The following is a 23,495-nucleotide window of genomic DNA, read 5'->3' on the forward strand; positions in this document are numbered from 1 at the left end:
GAAATGTTTTTCCTTCCTCAACAGCGATCCCTTTTTTTCTGCCATAGCTCTCGGTGTGCTTTTTTAAAAAATTTTGATCAAGTACTATAGCGAGTCTTTTTATGTGTCAAAGCAAAATGCGACTTTTCTCTCAATTTTGAAATTAAACTGAACCACCGACTGAAAGAAAAATTCTGAAGTGTCTGACTTGAGCTAGAATTACTCAACTATCGTAACCAAAAACAAATCTGTAAAATTGATGATAATGAAAATAGTTATATCAAAACTGTGAGCATTTAGTGTTTTTAAGTGTCCAAAAGTGCTCCTTTGTTCTATTTTTTTAAAACTTGCATTTAAGATACAGCATAAGATTAATATTTTTTTTCTTTGATCTTCGTGTAATAGTATGACACATTCTACCAGTGGGGATATTGTTACTAATTCTGATTTGTAAGAAATGGATTGTAAAATCAATATGGCATAACTCCTTTTTCTTCTTTTTTATTTTGCTAAAATAAAATCCTGATTTTTTATGAGATATTAGGATGCATGAAATTCTAATCAAATAATAACTTTGTAACATACATGTTTCTAATTACAATGTACTAAATTCAAATTGTACTTTTGAATAATTGCTTTCTGGTGCATTTGATTTGTGCTGATTCCACGATAAAACCATACAGAATTTTTATTGTTTTCACAACAGTTTTTGCTATGAATTTTCACATTTTTTTTAAAATCCTGATATTTTTCATATTATTATGACATGCAAAATTCGCATGATAATTCCCCACATGCTTTTATCACCAACCTCTATAGTAAGGCTTTAGCAGTTTTTGAAATCCCTTTTTTTTTTAAATACAATTACAACTTGCAAAAGTTGAAAAGGAGAAAATGTGCTATTTTTTTCTGAAATGTGAGAGCATCACTGATTATATTAGATTATGTATTGCTTTGTAAGTTGATTCTGTAAGAAAAAACAATAATTAGATGCATGAAAATTTTTTCTTCTTCCTTTAAATTTTGTGAATATTATTCTAATGAAAAAAATGACCATTATTTTATGCTTTTTTATTTAATTAGATAAAAATGACCTATTTGTGCAAAATTTAACGTTAAAAAAGACTATCTACCCATTGAGTTTCAAACACTCGTTAGATAATTTTATGTTATAGCAATCACATCTCTGAAGATATTTATTTATTTTGGAAAACAAAAGAGCCGGAGAAGAGAAAAGATAGAGAAAAATAAGAAAATATTGGAGACATATAACATACTATTAAAAGTAATTACTTTTTACCAAACCTTCTCATCTTCAATGGAATATACTGTTTAAATGCAGATGGCCTTTGTAGAGGAGCAGACTTTTGTTGACACATAACTTACATTTATTTTTATGATGCTGTTAATGGGCAGCAAAAGTACGAGGAAAACGAGCAATAGCTGTACAATGAGTAGCTATAGTAGGAGAAAAATGTTTTGTGGATGCCTTCAATGGAGTAGTAGTAGTACTGAAAAGGTTAATTCAATTTTTTTTTGTTTAATTTCTTTCATAAAATTTTGATGAAAGTAATTTGTCATCAAGCCTTTTTTTGTAACCATTTCAAACATTTATAAACAAAATACAGACCAAGTCAAATACAGAGCAAGATATGTTGAATGTTTGAAAATTAGCATTGTTTTGGGAGCATAAATACAAAACTTATAATATTTTTCATTTGAATGAGCAATCTCTTTTATTTACTCTATTTTATTCCCTTATACTCTATTACTCTATTAAATAGAATCTCAAGTATTTCTGTTAACAGAGCAAAATTTTTTATGAATTTAAAAGATTAATTGATTTTGCTGGGATATTCATCTGTCTAAATTTACTTTTAGCTGCATCAAGGAATTACAGTATTTTTAAAAAAGACAATTATGTTCATGAAATGAGAGATATGAGAAAAAAGTCTTCTGAGAAAGATTTACCACAGCCTTCAACATCTTTTCAGCAAGACGATTGTAAGTTTCTTTTTTAAATTTTTTTCACATTTTTTTTCTAAGCAGAATGGAAAATAAAGAATTTATTTAAAATTGATCATTTATAGTAAGATTAAAAGTTCTTAGGTTCCTCTTTATTGAGTCCCTGAAAAATTATTCACAATATTTAATATTGTACTGATCAATATTGTAATATGGTCATTTATTTGCTATAGATATGTAAGCATATAATTGTATAATTATGGAACTGTTCTTCTTTTTTGACAAAAAAAATTTTGTTAGTTAATATTCTGTTAATAATATAATTTTAGCTCTCACGTACCTCTTAATCCTATGTTTTTATGCACCCCAAAAACTTACTTACATAAAGCATTTAAAAAAAAAAAACTGAGTAACTTTTTTCTAATGTTTGGATTTTCTGAAATTATCTCACAATTGTAATTGTTTGTGGTATAGACATTATTTATGCTAATTGGTGAAGATAGTATTTTGATTTTCAAATAAGACACGAAACATGCTTTCTTTTTCAACAGATCTGATTTTTTAATCCTCAAAATGAAATAGGTGTCCCAATCCGAAAAATATGATTTCAAAACTTTTTTGGGACTGCTGTGAAATGGTCTTCTTCTGGTACTTGATATGATTTAAAAGGCATATTGAGTAACAGCTTAATGTTTGGTTATTATAAATTGTTTATCAATAGTAGATATTTAAAAACAGAATACCGAGTTTATTCTTTTTTAAGCATAAATACATGGATTTTTTTTTACTTTGAATTTTATGCTTGATTAATACTAGGTTGTACTTGACTGATTCTATTTAGCTCTTATCAAATTAGACAATAGAGAATTAAAAAAAATTTGATCAAGAATTATGCTTTTAACTAAGCATTTTATTTTGAAAATATTAGATTCATAAATAAATAAAAAATACTGCAGACATACAATAAAAATTTGTTGACACTGATAGCTGACAAAAAATCCAAAAACTAAACTGAAATATAAAATTCAGATAACTACCTCTTTTCTACTTATGCTTTTGCCTGATTGACAGATTTGTTTGGAAAAAAACTATTGGTTTAAACCAGCCAACCCTAGTAAAAAAAATAAAGAAATTATTTACTAAATTACAAATACATAGCTGACAACTCAACTGCATTTTCCAGTAGACTACTGGATTTTGCCCGTTTCTCCTAGCCTATTGATTTAATAAAAATTCTCCTGGTTTTTGAACATTTAACGAAATTCCCTAAATTTGAGTTAGTTTCCTTAAAAAATCCCTATTGAAATAAATTTTTTGCGCTGATTATTGCTCGGTTGAATATTTGAATAATCCATAATGAAGCAAGCCTCATCTATAAAAATCAGTTTACTGTCTTTGATCAATTAATTGCCTGTTGCTATTCAAAATTATAAGTAAACATAATAGATAACATTTCAAGTTCATTTAATGTTTATCATAACTGGAAAATATTGCAGTTTTTCCATTTTGTTGGTTATTAAAATCCCTAAAATTCCCTATGATATCCCTAAAATATTTAGTACATTTTGCAACTGTTATCATGAAATTTATATTGTTTCGTAAAATCTACTGTAACAAATCTTCCTTTTTCATAAAAAATATTCTTCAAAAAATTAAATTAACTTCTTATAAATGAAACAAATTAATAGCTTTATAAGTTTAAAACCAAATGTTTCATTATTATGTTTTTAAGGTCAGATGTAAATTTCTTCAAAAAATATCGATTTTCTTAAAAAAAATAATATATTTGGATTAGTATTAACTATAAATACTAATCCACCTTCGATGAACTATTTCATCAGTTTGTTTTAAAAAACGTTTTTTTTTCATGCATAATTCTCTTTCATTCATTTATTTTAAAAAATTTATGAAATTGTACAAAAATCTCAATCAATGCAAAAAAAGTGAAGATTTGCTACATTCAAAACATTCACTTATAATTTATAGTAAAATAAAAAAACTTTGAGACTTCTGTCAGAAAAGTACTTCTTTTCGACTGAAATGATATTGAGAAATGTGAATGATATTGAGAATAATTTTATGCCTAAATGAATACTTTCCAATTCATACAAATACTTTCTAATTTCTAATCCATAATTTACTTTCAGCCTTTTATTATTTTCCTGGTATTCACTATCCGGGAAGAAATAAGGAAGATGCACTTGACTGGTCTGAAATATCACCTGTGCTTGACCCACGTAATATTATCTTATATTAAGAAAAATTTTGTTGTTTTCATAATTTTTAACTAGACCAACCTTTAAGGTTTATTTACTGTATATCTTGTTGTATATCTTTATTTTAAGACAGCAAATTTCTGGTATGACATGTGTCAACCGTTGTTGACTTATTCACATTGATCAATTGATTATGTTGATCAATTGGTACTAGATGTGTGGTAAAATGTGGCTTTATATGCTATTGTAAAATATTTTACAATTTTTTGTCACCCTTGGAAGAGTGGTCTTATTAGGTTTTCACTCAGCTCAATAGTATGCTACTGATATAACATGATGATTGATTTTATATCCCAATGTTTGATGTCACATAATAGTATTTTTGTGTTTGCACGTCATTTCGGAGAACTTGATTCTTGTCTTCTGATGGAGAGTGGTGTTTTCAGATTTCGCCCAACTCACTTTGCCTTTGCATATACTTGTTGACTGGTCTAGCTAATTGAATCAGCCTGTAGATATTGCTGTTTGATCCTCTGCTAGACATGGGAACATGCAGTTGGCTGCAAAATCGCTATCAGAATATGCTGACAGGTTTGATGAATTGCATGTTAGGTTCAGTTTGAAAGTTTTTTATATGGGCATAATTCTCACCCCTTCTTTCAATTGAAAGATTTCATATTCACCCCTTCATTGAACCCATGATATATTATGGTTCACCTGCTCTCATCAGAACCATTCACTTAAATGGGAGGGGGTAAGGAAAAAATCTAAATTATGATGAAAATAAGCAGCTTTAAAAGGATCCTGATGTGCAAGAAAGCGAATCACACAGAATAATATAATTATTCACCTATCTGAACTTTTTTTTTTTATCTGCTGTTAGGACATGGAATTTTGTGTATTTCTTCTTGAATTGGATTTTCTTTTTGCATAGAATTCATTCACACCTTAAAAGTTCCCGATTTAGTTTTAAGTGCTTTAAAGTCCTTACTTTTTTTTCAAAAGAAAAAGCGCAAATAAAATGTTTACTTTTTATATTATGTTATTTGTTTATGTATAATATTATTATCAAAAATCAAACTTTTTTTAATATTTATAAGATGTTATTATATGATGCAAATTTGAGTAATCTCTTTTTGACACGGAATTTTACATTGTTGCATGTAAAAATTCAAAAAACATTCTGCTTTTTTAATTATTTTCAATTTGAGAAAGAAAGGATTTTTTATTTAACTTTGTTCTTTTTTTAAAAAAATATTTCTTTCCAACATATTTTGAACCCGTGATATCATAATGGATAAAATTAATATGAAATAGACTAAAACAAAATTTGTTATTCTTCAAAAAACCTACAACTTGAATAAGTAAAATTTCAAAGCATTTCCTATAGCAGCTTCTTCTAGGTCAAGGTGGTGCATGGAGGTTAAGAGGAGGTTGCGGATGCAAACAAATTATTTGAAGAGAACTTCACCATTGCATAATCCTAAGTTATCTACTCATAATTTATTTTCATTTGTATATTTTAAAATGTTTTTTTTTCAGTATTTGAAACTTCATGGCTTACTCAAGGTGTGTCAAAACGCACTTTTTTTTTTACACTTTAAATTTTAAATTAGTGAGGAGGGAAAAAAATACTTTGTTAGAAGAGTTTTCTTCAGCTGTATGGCGCATTCTTAAGGCTACACAAATTTCTGATCCTCGGCATGATTATTTGTTCACCTCACCATTGCATACACGCTGCCTTTACTTCCCTGATAGGTTTGTAAATATCATTAGCTGGTACTCATGAATCTGAAACAGCTTTTAGTTGAGTGTGTTTCAAACTGCCACTGGAAGTCGAACTTCTGTCCTTCCCAATAACAACTTAGTGCTCTAACCAGTCTCAGATTTTCTAAATGTTAAGATAAACTCTTCAAGAAATAAAATTTAATTTGGGGTGCCTAGATATTCGTGACATATGCTTCCCAAATCATCTCAAATTATTTTATTTAATAGTATGCACAAGTAAAGATTGTATCCCCAGCAGTAATAAAAATATCCTTTTTTAATTTATGTTGATCATATTTCTTTGATTGTATTTTGAACTTTTCCCATTTATAGTATCTAGATATATATTCTGTCAATATAGTTTTCTTATTAAAAACTATTATTTTTCTGATTGTTACTGAAGTCACGGGATGAACTAAATATATTTCAAAGAAACAATAATAAGTTATTTTCCCACCCTGCTATTTTTAACAAAATTTTTTATTGATTTATTACTGCTGATTCCCACGCATTGATATATATTTTTTCCTTTAATTACAGACGAAGAGGTGGATTGTCAGCCTGATAGTGGAATGATCCTTGATAGTGGAGTGGTCCCTGATAGTGGGGCTATTCCTGATAGTGGAATGATCATTGATAGTGGAGTGATTCCTGATAGTGGAGTGGTCCTTGATAGTGGAGTGGTCCCTGATAGTGGAGCTGTTCCTGATAGTGGAGTGGTCCTTGATAGTGGAGTGATTCCTGATAGTGGAGCTGTTCCTGATAGTGTAATGATCATTGATAGTGGAGTGATCCCTGATAGTGGAGCTATTCCTGATAGTGGAATGATCATTGATAGTGGAGTGATCCCTGATAGTGGAATGATCATTGATAGTGGAGTGGTCCCTGATAGTGGATCTGTTCCTGATAGTGGAGTGGTCCTTGATAGTGGAGTGATTCCTGATAGTGGAGCTGTTCCTGATAGTGTAATGATCATTGATAGTGGAGTGATCCCTGATTGTGGAATGATCATTGATAGTGGAGTGGTCCCTGATAGTGGAGCTGTTCCTGATAGTGGAGTGGTCCCTGATAGTGGATCTGTTCCTGATAGTGGAGTTGTTCCTGATAGTGGACGTAAATATCTTTTTGTAAAACTACTTTGTTTTATATTTTTAATTAATTAACAGTAAATATTGTGATTATGAACGCAGGGCTGGATGTGAGTTGTTTCCCTTTAAGTTGGAAAATAAAATATAACTGATGTGTAGTATTTTGAAAATGATGATTAAATTTTAGAATCAATTTTAATTTATTGATCTCAAAAATATTAAAGTTAAAAACAGTTGATTAAAATCATCTTGGGTAATTATACGAATAATTGTTTGTTAATAACATGGCGGTCCAGCAGCTTTCAAACTCGGGAACTTATTTAAAACCATTGATGTGTTGAGAAAACATGTTTTGGAATTCCTGCTTAAATACTCAGAAAAGAACATTCTAAAAACTCTAGACATGTGTCAATCTATGATTGACTGAAAGTTGAATTACCCACCATCCATCGTCACCATTACATCACAAGCTATGTCATTCACGAACTCAGCTTCGTTTTAGCCGGCTGATCTCATGCAAGAAAATCTAAATAAAAAATACCACAACACTGTTATCGATGAAGTTGAAGCTCAGACATAAGAAAGTTATCCATATTTGTTTTAAGTTTTAACATGATTAGAAATTAAATATGTAAGCCTTTATGAGTTCTTTTAATGGGAAATATACTTTAGATGCTATTTATTTTGTAACCTGGATTTAATAAATATTGTTAAAGTAAGTTATTACACTTTCTACATAGGTTAAGATAAAACTTTATAAATATTGTACTTACGGTTTGTCTAATTAAATATTGTATCAAATTAAATATATTATATTAAATATTGTATGGAATTAAATAAATATTGTTAATAGGGAGAATTACTTAGTTTAATGTAGGAATGGGATCTAAATAAAAATATGCTAATTACTTAAATGAGTAACTTTTCTCACTTAATGTCACTATCTTTAAAGAAATTATTTTTTATTCACTATTTTTAAAGCTTAGATACTTAGCTCACCTTCTTTTATCTATCAAAATGTTTGTAAGAAATTTTTTATGAATAAATATTCTTACCCTGATTTTCAAGCTTCAATTAACACTTTATTAATCTGCTTTTGTTTTACATTTTCAGTTTTGAGTGAATCTTTGGATGATCATTCTGTTCCTGATAGAAATGCAAAAAAAGATTCAAGCCAACCTTTAACAATAATTGAGCAAGTCTTGTGTAAGTTATTATTACTAAATCAGCTTTTTTTTCTGAAAAATATTCCTTTTAATTTTCATTTTTTTCTTATTTTTTTTTTTTTTTTTGCCAAAGCATTCTTTTTCTAAAAAAATTATTGTGGTAGATCAAATTGCATAATAGTTGATGACATCTCATTATATGTGTGGCTTTCTCAACTAGTGTTTTTTTAAGTAACTATAAAAGTTTTGCCAAAACTAATGAATCAAGGAAAATAAAGTTGTATAAGTACTGCACAACTGTATGCACATTTAGAAACGTTGTTCTAAAGTTGAAAGTAAAAACTCATGTAAATGACACTTTGTGTGTATACCCAATGAACTTTTCATTGATATGCAAATGAGCTAAACATTTTTAGGTAAACTTACTTTGATAGTTTTTCAAACTCACATGCTCATCAATTTTCATCCAATTTAATTGAAATTTTAACAATATTCATAATACTAATATTGATCCTATTGATACACATAAGCATGATTCCAATAGCTATTATTTAATTGACTCAGATTTTAAAGGTATTTCTAATTCTTTATGACTATAATTTGTTAAAAATATTTTGTAAGAAATAAAAACTACAAAAATAACATGTGTTCAGATAAATTTTATTGTAAATGATATAAATCATACTAATACAACTCTGGCTTGTTACAGCTCCCAGTAATAATATAACACTTTCTGTTAACAGATTTATAAACAAAACATTATTTTTAAAAGTTTTAAATAAATAAAAAAAAAATTCATCTTAAATTGAAAATAAAGCAATAACAATTTTCACTTCATTATCATGTGACTTAATGTGCAGATTTTGTGTTGAATGACCCTTTAAAATTGTGTTGTCCTCTAGCAGTTACATTGTTGATTTTTGGGCAGATAATATGCATTTGGTTTCAACTATAGCAGGTTTGCCATGGCACCAGCAGTACCAGGAAAATGAAAGAATTAAAATAAACATTAAAAAGCTGAGAAAATTTAGAGAATTTCTAATTTTTCTTAAAAACTGGTAAAATGCAGAGATATTTTTTTCTTTGAAAAATCCAATATCTTTAAAATATTGACAATAATAAAGAGTGTAATCATAACTTGCATTACAAAAAAAGATAAAAGCAACCATGCCAGCTGTCCAACCACGGGAGCTCGTCAGTCATTCATTTCTTTTTCTCCATTCTGTTCTTCTTTCTCCCTCCCCCTTCCCTCCCTTCTAGGTAGTACCTCTCTTCATATTTTACTTCTTTCTCCCAAAATATGACATTGTACATGCATCTATATTCCAATACATCTCCTCATAAGGAGCATGAAATTTCTGGGTGTATGTTCCGGTAAAGAAACTAGAATGAATTTTGTTTAACGGGAAACAGGAACTGCAATATTCAATCTGTTCTGACATAGAATGCTAATTTGCAGTTGTTTTGTTCTTTAAATGAGCAAATAGAGATATATTTCCACAGATGTTTACAGATAGTGATATTGCGAAAAAGTGTATGTTGAGCCATACGAAAATGCCTCACCTCACTTGTAATGACTTAAATCATATTTCACAAAAATGTTGAATGAGACTTGTAGGGAGGTATGTGTGTAATTCAACTAATAAAATATCTACAAAATATTTTAATTCTGAATTTTTAAGGTGTACTACTGCATAAGCACTTTTACAAAATTTTAAGAAAGTTGTATCTGAGTCAGACTTAAGTTACTTTTCTAAATTAGCATGGATGGACTGAATGTCAGTTTAAAATTTCTTAAACATGTAAAAGAAGAACTTTTGTCTGCAAATAATTGTTAAATATAAGATCTGGATACTTGTAGATTACATATAATCTATGGTGCATTGCTGTATGGGCATTATTGTTGGCTCTTTATTTTATTTCACCAGAGTTTTTAATTTTTTTAGTAGTCTAGAGGTAAGTTATAAGTATTTTCATTCTTTTAACTTAAGTTGTGTATTTTCAAGCCTTGCTCAGTTCTAAGTGTGATAATATATTGATTTTTTTCGGTAGGTATAAGGAGTATTGTTATTTTAAGAACAACACATGAACACCATAATTGTGTGTTATTCCTAATATACAGTGAAAACACCGAGATTTTTTTTTTTTTTTTGCAGTTTTGAGTGGCAACCTTGTATAGATTGGATAAGTAAATATGTATTACAGTTAATCAAAGAATTAAGCTGATTTAAGCAAGTGTTAGAATACAGTGTGTCTCCTGATGAAGTGCTGGTTTGTTAATATGCATATCTTTATAAATTCTTCGTTTTTTTATTGATTTGTGTTTTAACTTTCAAAATTATTAAGTACTACAATTTATTAATGAAAGTACATTATTTTTCACTGTATATATATATATATATATATATGACGCCCGGTGACTCAGTGGTAGCGCTTTGCGCTCCTGTGCCACCGGTCCTGGGTTCGATCCTCGGGCCGGGCAAGGTTGATTCAGCCTTTCATCCCTTCAGTTGGTCGATAAATGAGTACCAAGCATGCTTGGGAACTAAACACTGGGGGTTTCGCGTTCGGCTGACCACCTAACCGGAACATCTGCTCCGGCACCACAGAGCCCAAGGTCAAGAAAACTGAGATGGGCGCAGTAGGCCTTGGCCCTCTATGGGCTGTCGCGCCCCTGAATAGTATATATATATAACATCTATCTTTTAGAAAATTGATGTCAGAAATATTCATTTTCAGAGTATTTTGCCTTCCATTCAATTCAAATTAGAGTTTATATTGGCTACCAAAATGTTTTTATTAAGTTTTTTATAAATAAATTTATTCATCCTGATATTCGAGCTTAAATGAACATCTCCATTATCTGATTTTCTTTCAGTTTCATATTTGAGAGATCCTTTTGGTGATCCTGTTGTTCCTGATAGAAATCTAGAAAGAGATTCAGAAAATCTTTCAACATCAACTCACCCAGCCGAGAGTAAGATTCTATTACAAAATAAGCTTTAAAGCAATTTGAAATCTTCATAAAATGACAATTTTTCTAAATAATATGATGGTAGTGCAAGATATGTCATGATTGACAGAATCTAGCTTTAGTTTGTTTGTTTTTTCAGTTGGTCTTCTACATACTAATAGATTAATCGATAGTATTCAACCTTAACTAATTAATCAATGTGACATAAAATTATATTAGGACATCACAATTTTATATGTGTTTAGAAACGAATGCATTTTGATAATAAAAGTTCTTACTTTTTCACTGCGTAAAAAGAAATGTCTGTATATCTATCTCCTACGAAATTCTTTGCCAAAATATTTATCTTCAGAATACTCTTCTTTCAGTTTAATTCAAATTAGAGTTTGTTTTGTCTACCAAAATGTTTTTATGAAGATTTTTATGAATAAATTTTTTCATCCTGATATTTCAGCTCAAATGAACATCTTCTTTATGTGATTTTTCTTTCAGTTTCATTTTTGAGAGATCTTTTTGGTGATCTTTTTATTTCTGATAGAAATGAAGACAGTGATTCTGAAAATCTTTCAACATCACCTGAGCCTGCCGAGTGTAAGTTTCTGTTAGAAAATCAGCTTTAAAAAAAATTTAAATTCTTTATAAATTTACGCTTTTTCTAAATACAGTGAAACCTAGTGTTTAGGACCAAAAAATAGGAAAGCAGAATATATTTCCAAAATTTATGCTTTCCTTTTTGTCCTAGTATGTTTTTGCCTTTTTTCCCCTTCTCATTAATGTTTATACCTCTAATTTGTTCATTTTTCTTACAATATAGAGTAAAACAATATTGTTATTTACATAAATTTTTTGTTGTCTAATTTACTTTATGAAATATTCCCACTCCGCTAGATTTCTAGATTATAAAGTTTACTTTTTGTATCTTTGATTATTTTACTTTTGATAGGATTTAATTCCTATTAATTGTAACACTAATATTTTCATATTTATGATTGCCTTTCACTAACATTAAATTTGTATTTTAATAAATATTTTCAGAATACTTATAATTTTGTTTTGTGAAGATATAAATTTCTAATAAATTTTTTAATGTTTTTTCTCTCAGTGATGTTTATGTTTTAATTTTTTTTATATGTTGACGGATCAGATTTTTTCATTTGCTTTTTTTTTTAATAATTTTTTAATTAATATGCAAAAAAAAATACAAATAGGAAAAAATATTTATCAATAAAAGGACAATCCTACCCATATTTGCTGTATTTTATTTTCAGAAATATTATTTTATTTAGTTGATTAAATAAGATTTTATTTACTATTGAATTCAGAATGCATATATTATTTTTATTAGTTTCTTTTGTGAGATCATTTAGTACTCTTGAAAAGATTTTCTTTTATAAACTAGTGCCTGTAATGCAGAGTATTTGTGTATTAATAAATAGTAAGAGATATATGTATTAATAAATAGTAAGAGATATTAATAAATTTATTAATAACTGAATTTTAGCATTTATTATTATTATCTAATGTAGAACAAACTCAGATGAATTGGGTTTTTTTTAAATTTAGTTTGTGTAGATATTTATATATTAATAGCAAGTTAATCTTAATTAATAATGATAAGTTAATGATTCATTAATAAAGTAAGATTATTTTTTATAATTTTATCTCTCAAAATTTTAGGGTTACACAACTATTGTTTATTGAATTTTAAATTTTTTTTTTTGTGATCCGATTACAAAGTTGATAAAGTTTTTATGTTAAAGTAATTGTTATTTACCTCTGAATTATTTTTATTTTTATAAAGCATGATAAAAATTATATAAAGGAAAATATTGTGATTTCTTTTATAATTTGTATAAAACTAATTTTGTACAAAATTTGTAATAGCATGCTTAATTGAAGATGATGAAAATAGTATTGACTTTGACCTACTTAGTAAATGGGGACTGGAAAAGAAGTCTGCTACTGAAACAGTGGGTGAGTTTCTCTTATTATCCCTTCGAAGTCTAAAAATTTAAATTCTATTTACTTCATGTCTTAAATTTCCTTTTAAAATTATTTTTTATACAAAGCTAGTAAAAATTTATCACTCTGAATATTATATTGTGTTGCATTTTAAATATTTTGTGTATCTTGCTTGTTTTAAATTTCTTTTAAGAACCAACTTTTAAAGATGCAGATATATTTTAGAAATATGTTATGCAGTATTAAATAATTAGTGTAAGGAAATAATTATATAGAATGATTGATTCAAAATTAATAAATAGCTAAAGGGGGGTAAAATGTTAATAAATAAGTATTATAATTGACCAAAAATTTAAATTTATGTTAAAAATGTTTTAAAAACTGTTATGTTTTCAAAATAATTGTTTAAAAAGCAAAAATAGATTTATTTTTTTTAGTTTCATGTTTTACAATAGAAATGCAGAGGGGATAAAATTTTCACATTTCTAATTTCTGCAAAATTAACAAATATTGGTAAATTCTAGTAATTTTTCTTATTCGTTCTTACATAAAAGCCTATGTTTCTAATAATAAATTGTTAAAAATCAGGAGAAAAATACAAAAGAAGCAGTCAAATATATCCGTAACTAAGCTAGAACTTATTCTGATATTTATGACCCTAGCTATAAGCATTTTGCAGTTAGTGTTTTTAGTGGTAATGAAATAATGAGCCGAAACTAATCTTTAATGAAATGGAGAATTTTTGAACCCAAACTTTAATCTGAGAATTGAATGCTTAAGCCTAAAATTTGCTGCTACCACTTTATGACAGTGAAATTTTCTCCAACATTTGGGAAAGTTGGCAGCTAGGAAATGTTTGCTGAGAATCAGAAATATATCATACTTTCAATCTAAACTGGTTTTAATAGCTATAATTAATCTAGTTTAAATCCTTATTCTTTGCAGCTCAAAGTGATGGAGAGGATCTAAGGAAGAACACAGCATCTAGTTCTTCTGTTAAACCAGTTTATAGAGACAGTAAGTAAAAGTTCTCTAATTTCTTCTAAACATGAAACAATCTAATGCACTTTTTAAATACAAAAATAGTCCTTGATGGCAACTGAAGTCATATATATAGCAGGGATGCTACGCCTGCGCCATTTACGACAAACTGAGACAAAACGGCATAACTGCGCCATTTTGCGACATTCAGCTCAGTTTCTGCCAAAGCTGCTCCATTCTGAAACAAAACGTCCAAAATTTGACAAACCTGAATTCAATTTCAAATATTAATCCGCATCGCCGTGAGTCATTGCATTTTGCCGTTCACGCCTCCTAAATACGTCATTTAAATGTCAGAAATTCCGTTTGGCAAATCAGCTATTGGAATGCATATAGAATATGCGTTTCGTGTCGACAATTGGATTACGTACAGCAGTGAGTAGCAATCAGTATCGTATGCACGTGATCTTGTAAGAAAAGAGGGTATTCTTCCCTTATACTATTGGTTATTATCTTGCTTTTTTTTTTCTTAGGAAACTGTACAGTGCACATAATTATTCAGGGATGAAAGACTTCCGCGAAAAAGCGGAAATCCGCTTTTTTCTCCCAATTTTTAAAATTTCCGACCATGTTCCAGAAACTAAAATTTTTAGGGAGTCCAATTAGAGAAACCCAAGCCAAGATAGTCGGATTACCGCGACTTCCGCTATAGAGTAGAAAGGAGTCTAAGCGTTTCGTTTCGACCGCCAATATTTGATTTTTTTTTTTTGTTTGGCTGATTTTCGGAATTTTAAATATTAAGAACTGTGCTGGAATATGCTAAAATCGCGATTTTTAATCAGACGATTTGAATATCAATCATCGATTTTCGTATTTAACTGATTTAAAACTTACGTGTTGCGATTTTTTTTACGCTATTTAAAAATCGTACTAGCAATTCCTATTCACTCAATTTAAAAATTCAATATCGCGATCTGTATTCTCATGAGTTTAAAATTCAACGTTGCGATTCGTATTCACGCATTTTTAAATCCAATATTGCGATTCGTTATCACGCAGTTGTAATATCAGATCTCGTTTTTCGTATTTGTAGCTATTTAAAAATTACTCATTGTGATTTGTATTCACGTGATCTAAAAATTATGCATCGTGATTCTTATTTACGCGATTTAAAAACTCAATATCGCTATTTGTATTTTCGCGTTTTTAAAATCCAACAGCGCGATTATTATTCACGTGATTTTAAAATTCAAAATCGTGATTCATATTCACGCGATTTTAAAATCCAACCGCACGATACATATTCACGCGATTTTAAGATCCAAAATAGTGCTTCATATTCACGCGATTTCAAAATCCAATATCGTGATTTGTGTTTTTAAAATCCAGCAGCGCGATTCATATTCCCGTGATTTTATAATCCAAAATCGTGATTCATATTCACGCGATTTTAAAATCCAATATCGTGATTTGTATTTTCGTGTTTTTAAAATCCAGCAGCGCGATTCATATTCACATGATTTTATAATCCAAAATCGCGATTCATATTCATGCGATATTAAAATCCAAAATCGCGATTCACATTCACGCTATTTTAAAATCCAATATCGTGATTCATATTCCCACGATTTTGAAATCCAATATCGCTATTCATATTCACGCGATTTTAAAATCCATTATCGCGATTCATATTCACACGATTTTAAAACCCAATATCGCAATTCATATTCACGCGATTTTAAAATCCAGTATCACAATTCTAGAAAGAAATAGAATTAAGTTTTTTCTTGAATTAGTTACTGTAAAGATGTGATATATTTTTCTACAGTTGTTGCATTTAAACAATTACTAAGTGCATTCATAATTACATTTTATGATTGTATATTTAGCTATATAAATTAAAAGAACATAGTCAACTAACTGATCTTGTGAATGCAAGAAAGTACAATCTACTAGTCAATGCCAATTAACTAAAATGCTTACTTTTATACTTAATAAAGGATGCAAGTCATTTTAGAAAGAAAAGTATATTTATATGTGTGCTTTTTAAATTGTTTATAATAGTTTTTATATATTTCTGTTTTGATATAAAAATGTATATATGCTAATTTTTGGCTATTAAATGCTCCCTAAAATTTTCTTGAAAAATTCCTACCTTAAATATTTCAAAATTTCACTGTACCTCCTGAATTCTGTCAAAGAGTGGGTTTTTTTCTTGTGTTATTTAAATTTTTTTTAACTCTCATTATTTAATTACTGAATTTCTCTTTTAATTATTGAAATCTGCAGACCTTCCATTGTAACTTAATAGTTATATATTTTGAGATGAAATTTGAGCTCAAAATAAAATGGGTATTTTCCCTTTTGAATTACCAAAACTAAATAGATACTTCTTTTTAGAAAGGTTACACCATTATATTTTAAAAAATAAGAAAGTTAAAATTTACTTTGTAAAATTCTGGAACAGATACTATTCATTGGCATAAATGATAAATGCAATATATATGAAGACAACAGAGTCCACCAAACAATTTTGTGGACTCTTATGATCAATCATATGCAGGTTTTTTAAAATCCTAGCAATAGTGAATGTATGTATAATTGTAGTACTCCTAGTATGCTATTAATGGTTTTATGAATCCTGAAAATTATCTTTATATTGTTATCAAACTGATTAATAGTCATTTTAGCTGAGATAAACTGAGTCAAAAAATAATTTTAGCTGAGACAAACTGAGCCAAAAAGAGATTTTAACTGAGACGAAATGCAATTTCTGGTGAGACAATTTGATATTTTGCGAGTAGCACCCCTGATATAGTCTTATCTTAATGAACTTGTTGTAATTTATTACCTTATTTTTCTGAAATAAATGTATAGAAGAATTAAACTTATGTTAACCCTCAACTGCACGTATGAATAATACATATAAATAATTTTTTTTCCGTTTGATTGGAGAACAATTTGAATATTTGAGATTATAGTTATCAGTAAAGGAAAATGGAGAGAGAAATTTTAAGACAAGAAAACTGGTGACTCTATGACTAAACATCAGGAAAATTCGTGTTGTGTATTTATCTCTATATCTGAATTTTTCGAAAAATAATTTATCTGGAATATATTTAAGCCAAAATGATTAAGTTCATTTTAAACAAACCAAATAATGTATTCTTATCCAATGAAAGATTAGCAACATGGATTTCAAAACACCTTTACAAATTACTAGCCATTCTTGTTAAAAGTTTCTTTGAGCTATCATTCCAAATTCTTTATGACTTATAAATAGTGGTTACATAGACTTGAGAAAACAGGAGTATTTTTTTATTCTGTTTGGGTTTTTTTTTTCTTTAAATGCTTTTTAGTAGCATTAGCATTCTCTATTTTAAATCCCTTGTTGAGATGTAAACAACCAGTGTCAGAATTCTGACATCAAAAAAAGGAAAAATCCTTAATTTTCAAAAGTGGTAAATTTGCTTTGTGGTTATTGGCTACAAATTAAAATAAAGAAAAAGAACCATCAGAGCTTCATAGCAAAAAGAAAAATGAATGAGTGTTTCAATTAAAAATATATTCATTATGAAGATCAAAGGGACCCACAATTATTTTTTTGTTTTTTTTTTCTTCGAGATAATAGTAAGTTAGTTTTTTTTTCTTGAGATTTTAAAAATAGGAAAATAATTTACCAGAATTTTTTTAACATCTTTAAATTTTAATAATCCTTTAAGGGTTTAATCATTTTAGTTTTATAATGAATCAAAGAAGTTTTTTTGTACTGTATTGAAAATTAACTTGCTTTAACGATCCACAACTTATCAGAACATTTAGTTTTTTAAACAAAAAATACAAAAAAGTGGAAGTTCTCCAATATACAATTCATAATTGGTATTTTTATAGACCAAACTTTTCCCTATATGTTATGTTTTTTATTGATTATATTTGTATATCATCTTCCTAAATATATTTTTGACAAATTTTACAGTAATCACATAAATAATATTAATTATTATTCTTTTAAAAATGCTGTTCATTGTGTCTGGATATTTTTTTTCTTCCTGTTTTGAATATTACACAATTTTAATTGCCTAGTATACTTAATTGTGTTTAAATAGAGTATTGTAAATCTTTTATTTATAGAGTCCAAATAGATCTAGAATTATTCATCAGTTGAGAAATCTAGACTTGCATATAAATAGACAGTAAAATTAAAAGCTTGTTTCTTGTGCAGTTTTTAGGTATTCAGTATATAAAATTTAGCAAAGTTCTATTCTAACCTTGCATACTAGATGTTATTATTTTTTTTTTTTTTTTCAAAAAGAAATAGTTTTACAGCAGAACTGATCTATGCTATAACATCTCTATGGTGCCATGCATAATTTTAAAACGAAAATTTGTTCGTAAATGGAGAGTTTGAGAAGTCTTTTCCAAGGCCAACAAACTAAGTTCTTTCCATCAGAGTCTGTCATATGCCTGTATTTTCCGATTAGTTGCTTTCAATGTTTTTAAATCTTATTCAGTGTCATAACAATAATAATAGTCATGATAATGTCACTGAGTGGAGGTATTCCTCCTTTTCTACTGCCACCTTGCTTGTTGAATAGGGTGTGTGGCATTTTCAAAAAGTGCTTAAAGGTGCTTGTTTTCAATTCTCGTTTTTTAAAAGCCCTTGAAGTTGCTTTTTTAATTGGTTGTTTTTAAAGAGTGCTTCATTTTCCCTTTTCCAAAATGAGTTATTTTTTCTTTACCATGTCGATTTTTGCTATGAATTGACATTTTTTCTGTTCAATGTTTTCGTAATTGGTTCAACCCCAATCTATTGTGGCGTCAAGGTTGGCAAGTTTCTGCCGAGGTTGTTAAAGCCACTGGTAGAAACCGGTTAAAACTGACATGGCAGTAACCTTTTTCTGCCACATTTGCGGCAGAAATTCAGAAAATGTCATAAAAGTAAGTACTGAGATTGACATACAATGGATAATTCATAGAAAAACTATTAAATGTTAAACAAATTACAATTTATTTACAAAATTATCACCATTCAAAATCAAATATTACATTGTTTACACTCTGCAGTAATCTATAATAAAAGACTAGTTTTGATGCAGTTTGCTATACACGAACGAGAAATTTGAGAAGATTCTCTCAAGTTCAGCAAAATAAGGAGGCATTGCCTTTAAGGAACAAGCAAGATTTGTAAAACTTTCCGCTATTGCATAATATTTTTTAAAACTAGACCACCATGTAGCAGCTGGGGTAGTTGTCAAAACGTGACTGGAAAAATAAGTTTCAGGAAATGGGGCCGATTTGTTTTGCAAAGCTATGACAATAATATATATTTACAAACAATGAATTAAAAAGTTTGTTGCAGTTACATGGAGTTACATTTTTCAGTTTAGTTAAACACAATGTCATTAAGCAATTACTAGAACTAATATAGACGTTTTTTTTAGTTTCTGCCAGTTTTTATCGGTTATAACCAGTTTCTGCCGGCAAGAAGACAACCCTGTGTGGCGTACCATCTTTCCATAGCTTATGAAAATGACAGTCGTTTTCGTATTTAACGATATACTTGCTGGTCCGCATGTGCGTATACTCAGCTGGATTCAGTGGGATGGATTCTTGCCTTCTCATGTACAACTCTGATGCATTTTGCAAGAGATTCTCAATATCAGGCTTCATTTTCCACCTCCTGAAATTGAGCCAAAAATCTCTTGAATTTTCGCTGATTGGGGAGATCCACTAAACGTTTCCAACTTTGTTCCCCCAATAGCGATGGAAAATTTTATTTCTCTTGGTAATTTCTTCGTTGGTGAAGCGCCATCTTCTTTGTCATTGGCAATCTAATGGCCTTCTCGCGATATTCTATTTATAGATCAGTACCATAAATTTTGACCTTGACTTGGGGATTATTCAAGAGTTATGTATTTTCATGTGGGTCACTAGAGCAGTGAAAAATCCCAAAGCTTTATTCACCTCAAAATTTCAATCTCCCTTTTATTCATTAAATGTAAGAATTAATTGAAAATTTTAAGCGTAATATTTTTACCTAAGAGACCGTATAACAATTACATAAAAGTTTGTAATCTTTTATTGTGCTTTAGCACTTTTTTTTCTACATTTTAAAATTTTAGGCACTCCTAAGTTGTTTTAATGAGATAACTCAGTAATATTTAAAGGCAAGTTTTTAAAAGTGAGAAAAGAGGGGCTTTCAATATTCCAAGATCTTAGGCAAAAAGATCTTATGTTTAAAAATTCAGATTTGTCATTCCAAAAAACTTTAATTCATCTCTTAATGATTTTATTTAAAACCCATTAAAATCAAAATATTCTATTACCTCAGATTTGTTTAATATTATTCGTGTAGAGACCCTATAATAATTTACTTCTAACTAAAATGTTTAGCTTCAATACTAAATGTATTTACATTTCAAAATTATTTAAATTTTTTTAATCATTTCATTGAACAAATACTAAACCAAGTAACAAATAACAATAAACCTTTTTAGGGGCCATTGTCTTATTTACATTTGTAGGTGATATGAATTTATTAGAGTTTTCTTAGCTTGCTTAACTCTTTGTATTTTAGTATTGTCAATGATATTAATCTTGATAATTTTTGTTTAAGCTTTAAATAACTTTAATTTAAAACTAAAAAAATACACTATAACCTTTTTAAATAGTGGTTAAATTATAATTTTGGTTTAAATTTTTTTTTAAATAATTAAATAGAGTAATTATTAATTTAAAAATTGAATGAGACACTCAATGTTGAAAATATTCAAAATTGTATATAAATTGTTTTTATGGTGGCTAATGTAATCAAGAAAAGACCAGAAATTAGTTAAATTTTATCATGACCATTGTAAAGTCTTTGGAAATTATTATGCATTTTTTTAAATGTATTCATGAAGAACTTTCAACAAAAGGAAGAAAAATTTTGTATTAGTGTGCATAAAGGATTTACTTTAAAATAATTATATATCTAGGAAATCATTTTTGAAAATATATTAAATGTCGGCTTAAAAGGTATAACTTACAGACTTTTAATGTATTTATAAAGATTATATACTACATTTATCAAGGTATAAAAATGTGCAGGCGAAACAATAGTATCAAATTTAACTATTGATAAGCATCTCAAATACATCAAAATAAACATTTCATCCTTTTTTGAATTAACATTTTCCATATACTTTTTACTTCATTTCAGCTTTTAAAAAAATTAAAATAATATATATATATATATATATATATATATATATATATATATATATATATATATATATATATATATATATATATATTATAACAAAAAGACATGAATAGCAAAAACACAATAAAAATTGTTGTAACTCATCAGCAACCAGCAACAATTATACATATTTTTGAACAAAACAAGTGTCAAGTTTTGTTATAACAACGTGTCCGGAAGCAAAAGCTGTAGGTCATATTTCTATTGGCTGTTCCTACGCAAATAATTAGTAAAATGAGAGCTTAAAGTTAGTTAAAAATCAAAAACGGAAAACTTTTTTAATAGAGTCATAACAAAATTCTATCCTAGACCAAGTTCACTACCACATCAACAGCCATCTTTTCAAATTATTAGATTGTTGATAATGCATCATAAATCAATGTAGGTTGTGGTTTAGGCATTTGTGGACAGTGTAAATTTAAACCTAAATTTTAAGTTAGGCCAAAAGATGATTGACGAAATTGGAAAGTTAACTCGGTTTTAATTTTCCTCAACACCTTTAGCACATGTGTTTTGGAGTATAATGGTTTCTTATAATCTTAGTTAAAATAATTTCTTAATATTTTTGAATACTAATTTATTATATATATATATATATATATATATATATATATATATATATATATATATATATATATATATATATATATAAAAACAAAATAAATAAATACAAAAAAATATGAGGAAAATTAAGAAAAACAATAAATTTCATTTACATTACATTTATTTCAAATGTACTTTTCAAATGTACAAGTAAATTTGAATTCGCTACTCGCTTTATAGATTATGTTTTATTCTGTTTTTTTCTTTTTATTTTATTTTATTTCTATTTTTAAGTGTTATTTTTACTTATTGTGTTCTATTTTATTTGTTGTAATTTTAGTAAAAAAATTTTTTGAGTGCCCCTCACACTATTGTATTAATATATTTTGCTTTAGCGATATTGATACAATATCAGAAAGCACTCTTTTTTGCGGATATAATCGTGTGGACTGATGGAAAGATTATATCTTTTATTTTCCGGATTTTTTAAAAAAAAAATTTTGGTCAGTTTTTTTATTATTATTAGTTTTCTTTCCCCCCTTTTTTTCATATGTCTGTAATTTTCCTTTGTTTTATCTTCATTTTGAATTTATATATATATATATATATATATATATATATATATATATATATATATATATATATATATAGAATTAAGCACTAATGACGTCTCAAACACAGACATATTAAGAGTTTTTGATCTATTTTCAATAACTTTCTTCATTGTCAATACACAGAGTTCACTTTGTGTGTTGACACTGAGGAAGGTTCTTGATTATAGAACCAAAACTATAATATGTTGGTCTTTGTGACGTTATTTGAGCTTGATTTATATATCTATTATGGTAATTATGTATCTATGGTAATTGCATATTTTTAGCATTGAAGCAAACTTTTTGCGTAACACAAAAAATATCTTCATTTTCAATGAGTATACATATCACAAATTTCCGGGGTCTTTTCAGGGCAAATTTGCTGCCATTAACGGTACTTTCGCAAATTCAATTTTAGGAAAAATAGTAGTTTCAATACAATTTTTTTTTTAAATTTCAAAAAATATTTAAATATTTTTGAAAATATTTTCTTATTTTACCATATTTTGGTGTTGATTTTTGAATATAATTTTTAAATTTCACAAATTATGTTTAAATTGTTACAAAATAGATACGTCTAAAAAAAAACCTAGACAGACCCCTGCATTTGGAAATGCTGGTCACTGGCCCTGCATTCACTTAAAATATTTCTTCTTTTCTGGGTCATTTATAAATTATTTTTCTTTTAGCGGAGGTTTTTTATACATTTGCTGGAAAAATACAAAAAGAAGATGTTGTTGGAAGTGAAATTTTGCAGCCTTTTGATGAGCTTGCAATCTCTTCTAATTCGGAAGGTAAATTTTTGTCATTTTATCAGAAAATAATTTTATCAGAAAAAATTGTACAATAATAAACAAGCATTTTCAAAATATTTTACATTTATCTATATGCTATTGGGTAGTTTGGAAAGTAATTTTTTTTCTAAACAATATTCTTATAGTGAATAAATATTTTAATGAATTATATTTTGTCCATTCTGTTATAATACCTTTTGCCATCTTTCTGGCTGTAACATGAT

At 27.9% G+C, this 23,495-nt stretch overlaps 1 protein-coding gene across 6 annotated transcripts in view; it reads left to right on the forward strand.

The window, feature by feature from the left end:
- The window catches only part of LOC107453074 (uncharacterized), a 45,361-nt gene that overhangs the window by 16,607 nt on the left and 5,259 nt on the right, over positions 1–23,495 (forward strand). For 5 of the 6 annotated variants that reach the window (XM_043053223.3, XM_071184882.2, XM_043053221.3 and 2 more), the window contains 9 exons: positions 1,861–1,983; positions 4,092–4,181; positions 6,468–7,040; positions 8,129–8,221; positions 11,060–11,158; positions 11,648–11,746; positions 13,040–13,129; positions 14,063–14,134; positions 23,167–23,271. In XM_043053223.3, the coding sequence (XP_042909157.2) occupies positions 1,861–1,983; positions 4,092–4,181; positions 6,468–7,040; positions 8,129–8,221; positions 11,060–11,158; positions 11,648–11,746; positions 13,040–13,129; positions 14,063–14,134; positions 23,167–23,271 (1,344 nt within the window). The remainder of the gene's footprint in view (positions 1–1,860; positions 1,984–4,091; positions 4,182–6,467; positions 7,041–8,128; positions 8,222–11,059; positions 11,159–11,647; positions 11,747–13,039; positions 13,130–14,062; positions 14,135–23,166; positions 23,272–23,495) is intronic. The other variant, XM_087163404.1, reaches the window with a different exon arrangement.

The sequence above is a fragment of the Parasteatoda tepidariorum genome, chromosome 5, assembly GCF_982258835.1.
Source record: "Parasteatoda tepidariorum strain Cologne lab strain chromosome 5, Ptep-v5.0, whole genome shotgun sequence".
NCBI classification, from domain to species: domain Eukaryota; kingdom Metazoa; phylum Arthropoda; class Arachnida; order Araneae; family Theridiidae; genus Parasteatoda; species Parasteatoda tepidariorum.